Raw genomic sequence first — 7,600 nt, 5'->3', positions numbered from 1 at the left:
CCCTATCAAATCCATCATTTACAGTTAAGTAAATCTTACTCCACAAATTGAAAAACTAATAAAGTAATCTGAAGACATGTTTTTCTGAGTGTATAGTCCCGGTAAATACATAATAAAAAATAAAAAAATTCAAATTTCTTCTCAGAACAAAAGAATTGCGAGGAAGAAAAAAGATGAATATTGTGTCATATCCTCCTCCTTTTTTCCCTCATCCGGTGAGAGGACAACAGCGGAGACGCCTTTCGCGCTCTGATTGGTTTTCCAGATGTAACAACGTCGCTGATTGGCTCAAATATTGCCGCTTCTGAGCTTCTATTTTGAACATAAATACGAGCAGCTTCAGTCCTTTCCTCACAAATCAGGGGTTGTCAGAGAGGAGGTGCCTTATGCTGTAACTCTCTGGCATAAACAACAGCTATGTGACTTTAGTGATTTGGAAAGACCAAATCTAGGTTTTACACCTCACGGAACCACCGTCTAACTTACGGCCGGTGTTTTGCTTCGTATTTTTGGAAATGTAATCTCAATTGTTCCTAGCTAGCTGCTTAGCTTCCGGGTTAGCTCGAAACTTTGACTGTCTTGCTTTCTCCGACTCGAAATTCAAACCAAATCTATCATACAGTAGTACTCCCGCGTGACTTTTGCACAGATTTGACAGCGAAAAAAGCAACATGGAATCTTTTTTTAGCAGGATTAGTCCTGTTAAGACGAACAGGCCCGACCGGATCCCCGAGCTTTCCTTGCCCTCTCTGCTTGAGCACAGCACTAAGACCTCGCACTGCAGGAATCTGTTTTCCCCTGGGCCCACGGCTGTGCTGTCTCCTGTTACCAATTTGGCTATGGACATGAACAATTTAGCTGGACTCGGAAGGTACTACTAAGTTTTTATTTGTTAATTATTTTCATGTAACTGCAGTTCCTGTTTTTCAAACCACTAACTACCCTGTCATCTGTTTATTCCTTTTGATCGGTTCTTTGCAATGCACAATACGTTTCAGTCTTGACATTAAGGAAAATTTTCTGTTTCTTTCTTTGTCGTGCAGCCAATGTGATACCCCGAAAAGGAGAAAGCATGCACCCCTCGAGAAGGTTCCCTCCTTCGCCTCTGACGTCTCATCTGATGCTGGTGAGACCTCGTTAAAGCTATTGTTTGTGCTAATTTATGCTATAAGGCCAAATGTTCATGGACTGAATTTGATTTCAAGTCACAAGATTCGATACGGTTATGCGGAATGTAGTATTGTATTATTTATTTTAGCTGCAGTAATATTTTATGTATTGTAATTTACGACTCAGTTACGACTCAAATGTATCAAGTATAGTCTTTTATTTATTTATTTATTTATTTGTAATTCCAGTCTTCTAATGTAAAGTCCTTACTCCACCAGACAGCTCACCTATGCACTGCAATATGAGAAATGTGTGTATACATGTGGCAGGTCAGTATCATCTATTAGTGACACACATCTCTTCCTTCAGGCCTGGGCATGGATCTCCCCAGCCCACTAGATGCCATCGAAGTGGAAGACACGTAAGTTAAACTATCCTCCTTCTGACTATTGTTATCAGCCTTTGAGCAGTGCGTCTCCTTACCCTTTTGCCCCTTCACCCGACCCTCCACCCCCACCCCAGTGCTAGGGTTCAGCAGCGCTAAGCACCATTTCCCATCTGAGGGATTAATATTTCTGCCGTTGACTTTAAGACGATGACCTCGCTCCTTTTTCTTAGACAAAGCAGATTAGCTGATACACCATGTGAGCTTTACTTTCTAAATCAATGTAGTGTGACATATTATGGACTTAACTTAATAGTTAAATATTGCAATTTTGTAGGTGGGAAGTAATACAACTGGGACAATATGCTCTGTAAAATCAGTTGGAAACCCTAGTGCTGCTCACTGAAAATACTGTTGCACTTGTGCTCAGCGTTGTTATCTTGATCAGTTTGTTAGCATACCCTCAGCTGCCTAATCTTGGGTGGCCCTTTTCCTTATTCTCAGTTGGGTGAGTCTGCCCTGCAGACATCTGCCGAGGTCTGATGTGAGTTCTTTTGCAGCAGTTGGTGCTCAAGACTTCATTCACCTCCTTTTACAGCTGTTAGGTTGCTAGGAGTTTTCCATGATGGGGGGGAGGATGTGGCGTGCGTGCTCTGGTTTGATAACCCACCCCCTCTGAGCTTTGGCACACTCTTCTACTGCAGCCTTGTTTCAATAGGGAATTGAGGGCTGGAGTTTCTCTGCATCAGCTATTGAAATCAGGGCACCCCCAGAGAACAGCTGCCCTCCCTTCTTGTGGTCTGCACTGAATGGGACACGCTCCCCCCTCGACAAACAAAAGAGCTCTTGCAGAAAGGGGGCTTTGCAGCTTCGGCTCCAGCAGGCATATGGTAGATTAGCTGATTTCCGCATCCCTTCCCCTGACCTCCCTCCCACCCCCTGAGCTCTCAGGCCCACTTATTTAGCATACAGGTGGGCCGTACTCCCAATGCAAAGAGTACGTCTTGCCTCCATGCATTCACCCAACTTCCTCATGTCCAACCGTTCCTCTCGGTGTCTCAATAGAGTCCCAGACTCTTTGTAGTTTATGAGTATGCAATGTTTCGACTGACAGTTGAGGCCTTCCTAGTCTCTTTTCTTAGCAGATCTTCTTGCAAGAATATATTAGTTTTGTAATTTCTGAAGCATTCCTTGCTCTTCTTTCTGTTACAGATTTGAAAAAGCCATTCGAGAGTCAAGCAGAGTTGTCAATGAGTAAGTTTTGTACCTGGTATTATCTCTCCCCCCCCCCCCCCCCCCCCTCTCTCTCTCTCTCTCTCTCTCTCTAAAAACAACATTGCAGAGCAGTTTAATTTTCAAGCCAAAAAAATCTTATCTCCTTATTTTATTGACTGCAATTCTTTTCTCTGCCATCTGTTGATTATAGGAGAATGCCAATTCGAAGAATCAACTCATTGCCCGTAAGTATTTTACAGCTTGTGTGTTATGCGTACACATATTATCTGTTATCCCCAGAGATAACAGATAATGTCCTGTTGTAGTTGTGATTTTGGCGCTTGAATAGGATTTAATCTTAATTTTTAAAGAGGAGTTGACAGTACACATAAACACAACTCAAACAAACCATACAGTGGAGGTTAAGCCTAAACGCGTTGCTAACTGATTCCCTTTTATTCCCCCACTCAGCTCCAGCTCATGGCCTTCAGTCCAGCTCTGAAGGGGCAGCAAAATGATCCAAACCGCTATGGAGTATTTGGTCAGCAACCTTCCCAAGTATCCACCTCTCAGCATGAGAATAAGGAGAACATGCCAGAGGTCAGTTGGACCAAAATCATTTACTTAAGTCTCACTGCCTTAGAACTAAGGCGATGCTAAATGAGCTTTTATTACTGTGGAGACGGCATTTCATCATTTGGGTTAAAAACGGGATATTTGCATTTTATGTAAGTGAAAATTATTAGTGTCATTAGCAGGTGCTTTTATTAATCTGTCACGTCTGTGTTGGCATTCCTTGTTTAAAATGCCTTGTTGTTGTTTTTTTTCTTTCAGGAAAGCTTTGAATTCAAGAAACCCACCAAACCTGCTTCGCGGTGTCGTGGGCGATCCTTTAACAACGGGCAGTCTAAGGATGCCTTTGCCTGCCGTCCCAGCTCCGCACCAGCCCTCATGGTATGTGAAGAATCTGTCTGCAAGTTAAAAAGGGGTGATCTGCTTCTCGAAAGATGCTGACTGACGTTTTTTTTTTTTCATTTTTATGTAAAGCTTTCTTCACCTCCTCCGGTGCAGCAGCTTGACTTTCATGACTCCAGCCCCATGTTTCTGAGAAGTTCCTCCCTCACCTCCTCAAATGATGATGAAGACGATGGCTTTTTGGATGTACTTGATGACAACATGGAGGTGAGTCCCTGCCATTCATGTTTTTATGGATTCATTTTTTTTCTGCAATTCCTTTTTGTCAGACTTGATTTTTAACGGCACCCATTTGTTGTTTGCAGAATGACTCTGGGGTACCGATGGGCATGGCCAGCTTACTCACTGCCCCACTGGTGGCTGACAGTATAGGAGAAGACTCTGTAAGTGTGCGTACTTTAGGTGCAGTATGTAAAGTGTGTGCCTGCTTTTCTCAGTAGCCACAGATGACTTATCCATCTTGACAACCATTTTACAACAAACACAATATGTCACAGCATAGTATAAAGAATAGTCCTGATGTATTTTGATGCAATCACCCAGAATAAATTTTGATGCTTTGCTGTCACAAGTTGTAGCACCTCACGCAAAATGTGGGTTGAATTTAAAAATGTACTTATTCTCGCATTTCTTTAGCCTGTGATTCGGTGCAGACCACGAAGCCTGTTTCGCTCTCCTTCGATGCCCAGTCCTGTTTCCCGTCTCTCTGTGAAGCGCGCTGACCGCCCCGGAGATGAAAATACACCCATCAGGGTGAAGAGGCGGCGTAGCCTTGCAGGAACGCAAGTAACCACCCTGGAACAAAACCCAGAATCCCCAAGAATGGTAAGGCCATACTGCCTTGGACAACATGCATCACTTTTGTTGTTGTGATAGTTGATGCAAGTTAGTTGGATGACTTGATCATTTTAACATGTTGGCCAATAACATGAGGAGCTGAGGTGAATGGGAGGAAGTAGCAGCATCGTCTTTTAAATGAAAACGGAATGAAGTGCATGCATGCTGAGATTGGTCTTACAGCATTGCTCAGGTCTAAGCCACACGGTGCAAGATTAATAAAAACTGTCTTGTGTTACAAAAACGTGCTGTCGAGCTCAAGTCCTTTTCTGATTGAAACATTTAAAACCAGTGATAACATGGAGCTGCTGTTCTGAACAGACAGCAATGATCTGTAGGCGTGATTTAAAAAATCTCCACTGACCATCTGTCACCCAGCTTCTGAAACATCCACTGAGGCTTACTGGCTATTGTTCCAGGCTTTGAAGCTTATCTTAAATCGCTTCATTTTCTCCTTGGTAAGTGTCCCTCTCCTCTCTTTCCAGGGCTGCTCACTGCTCCAGAGGTCCAAGTCGTTCTGCCAGGCAGAGATTGAAAAGCTGTTGGACAGTGAGGCTGGTTCTAATGAGCTAATAGGCGATTTCACCAAGGTAAGGGAGAATGAAAACTCTTCTGTGTGCTTGTTAGTTAGTTGCTTGAAAAAGTGGAATAACGAATCCTCTTTCGTCTTTTAGCCTTTCGTTCTACCCACAGTGCATGGAAAACACCAAGACCTCAAATACATTACCTCAGACATGGTGAGTAGACGCACTGTGTCAAAGCGCTCAGTCCCTTCACAGTAATCACTGCTCCTTTTGAAAACATTAAAAGTATGTTCTGTGTGGTCTTTAGATGGTGGCAGCTCTCACTGGCCAGTTTGATCATGTAGTTGAACAAGTCATCGTCATTGACTGCCGCTATCCTTATGAGTTTGAAGGAGGACATATCAAGGTGAGTCAGTGACAGACATTGCAGTATACATAAAACTCGAGTGTTTCCTAATTTGTGTTGGAAAATCACACAGAACGATGTGAAAATCGGTGATAGATGTTTTCAGTAACAACTGTGGGGGGGGGGGTAATGATGTAAAAACTGCTTAATTAAAGACTTCTCTGTAGGTGATCCATCCCTGAGCTCTAAAGGTATTTGTTTTTGTTCCAGGGAGCGCTAAACCTACACCAGGAGGACCAGGTGAAGGACTTCCTCCTCAAGAACCCGATTGTCCCATCCAGCCCAGACAAACGAATCGTCATCATCTTCCACTGCGAGTTCTCCTCGGAGCGCGGCCCCCGAATGTGCCGTTTCGTCAGAGAGCAAGACCGCGCCATGAACGAGTATCCCAAACTTCACTACCCCGAGCTCTACATCCTCAAGGGCGGCTACAAGGACTTCTTCCCTCATTTTCAGGTTGGGTTTGATTTGATTCTCAAGGAGTGAAATATAAATGCTGGTGAGGCCTTGTGTATCTGGAGCATAATGCTTCGGTTTTAGTCCAAAGAACTGCGTGCTCATGTTTTAGCATATCAGTTATCACAGACCCACATGAATCTCAGCTGTTCAGTCCTCTGAATCCTCATCTCGTTCTCTTGTGCAGGCACAATGTGAACCTCAGTCTTACCGACCCATGCACCATGAGGATTTCAAGGAGGACCTGAGGAAGTGCCGCCTCAAGAGTCGCACCTGGGCCGGAGAGCGCAGTAAGAGGGAGATGTACGGACGACTGAAGAAGCTGTGAGCACGTCCTCATCTTCCCAACCTCTCGCTAAAACACACTGCCTCTCCATGAAACGGACTCAGTGCAACCTCCTCATGTGTCTAACGCCTCACTCTAACCAAGGAGAAATGCCTTCTGTGATTGCGCCAGCAGAAAAAGGGATTTTTAAATTTCCTACAAAGTTTCATTTATAGCCAATTTAGTTATTTATGCGAGTTAAAGAGAGAAGGATGTGGAATGATGGATCCTTGAAGAAATCAGCAGTGCAGTGAACAGATTTTATAAAGGTGATTTGAAACAATTTGTATGTTTTAACAAAACAAACCACTAGGACCTACTGCCTGTTTTTTACCTTTCCTTTTCCTTTTTTTTTTTTTTTTTTTTAAATATAAGCTGGCATTAGTGATATGAATCAATGCCATATTGCAATATACAAACAGACCACACTGCCAGGACTTTGTCTTTCAGTCCCCCCACTGGATTTTTTCTTTTTTCTTTTAATGTCATGTACTACATTATATCAGCACTTAATTAAAGAAAAAAAAAAGTTGAATTGGAGAGGTGTCCCTGTCCCCAAGATTTTTATATATACATACACACACACACTTTGTTTTTAAAGAATGATTTGAGTATTCTTTGGAGTGTGCATTTCTCCAGGCATTCCAAAATGCAAATTGGATACTTAATGATAACATGTGAAAGCACAAGATCAATGCAGAGCTTTGCCCCATCACCTCCACCCACATCTGTTGCAATAATTATTTTCCTCAGTCAGAAGATACCAAAGCAAACAAAGCTACCTGTTTACTTTGCAGTGAGATTTCTCTGATGCTGCAGGTCAGCAAGTGTGGACAGATTTTTTTTTCTTTTTCTGTCTTATAAGAAGTCTTTTGTTTCGCTTTGACACCTTTTAAAATCCAGAGAGAACTGTCTAACCCTCTGCCGAGCTAATAATGTTGGTTTATAATGAGCAGGGTGCTTTTGGTATTTTGGTCCAGGCTTGCGGGGGAGCTGCTGAAATAAAGATCTGATGTGTGTTGAAATGAGATGAATAGCAGCCTCTTCTTTCTGAGTTTTATCACGCAGGATTTTAAAATTATATTTCTTTGCAAGTAGTTTGTGAATGAATAATACTTTTTAAAATAAACTTAAAATTCTTTAAAAATGGTTTGTCAGAATTATTTAATAAAATCAGGCTTTAGTTGAGCTTGACAAACTTTAAACCTTTATGGTTTTGGCAAGACCATCAAAGATCGAAAGTGTTGAGCTCTAATGGCCACAACCACTCGTGCAGAGTTTAAGGGACTAAAAGTGCCCACTGGCTTCATAATTGCCATGTCTATTAGCTGAAACCAGTTGTTCTATAAGAAAGTCTCAATGTTCAG

At 42.6% G+C, this 7,600-nt stretch overlaps 1 protein-coding gene across 2 annotated transcripts; it reads left to right on the top strand.

The window, feature by feature from the left end:
- The first annotated feature begins 341 nt into the window (after window positions 1-341).
- On the top strand, window positions 342-7,261 carry cdc25b (cell division cycle 25B). Of its 2 annotated transcripts, none has more exons than XM_085391726.1 (15): window positions 342-871; window positions 1,044-1,126; window positions 1,480-1,531; window positions 2,708-2,749; window positions 2,922-2,955; window positions 3,182-3,310; window positions 3,545-3,664; window positions 3,758-3,892; window positions 3,991-4,068; window positions 4,322-4,510; window positions 5,008-5,112; window positions 5,197-5,259; window positions 5,354-5,452; window positions 5,663-5,908; window positions 6,096-7,261. In XM_085391726.1, exons 1-15 carry the CDS (start codon window positions 672-674, stop codon window positions 6,234-6,236), a joined length of 1,716 nt encoding a protein of 571 aa, XP_085247852.1. In that variant the 5' UTR covers window positions 342-671; the 3' UTR covers window positions 6,237-7,261. The 2 variants fall into 2 exon arrangements, with proteins under 2 accessions (XP_085247852.1, XP_085247851.1); XM_085391725.1 differs by having other exon boundaries at window positions 3,991-4,074.
- Window positions 7,262-7,600: the final 339 nt, after the last annotated feature.

Source organism: Rhamphochromis longiceps, linkage group LG19 (assembly GCF_057381845.1).
Source record: "Rhamphochromis longiceps isolate RC_006_pf linkage group LG19, R_longiceps_female_GT1.1, whole genome shotgun sequence".
Classification (NCBI taxonomy): domain Eukaryota; kingdom Metazoa; phylum Chordata; class Actinopteri; order Cichliformes; family Cichlidae; genus Rhamphochromis; species Rhamphochromis longiceps.
Note: the sequence above shows the minus strand (reverse complement) of the source record. Positions and strands in the feature narration are given on the sequence as shown.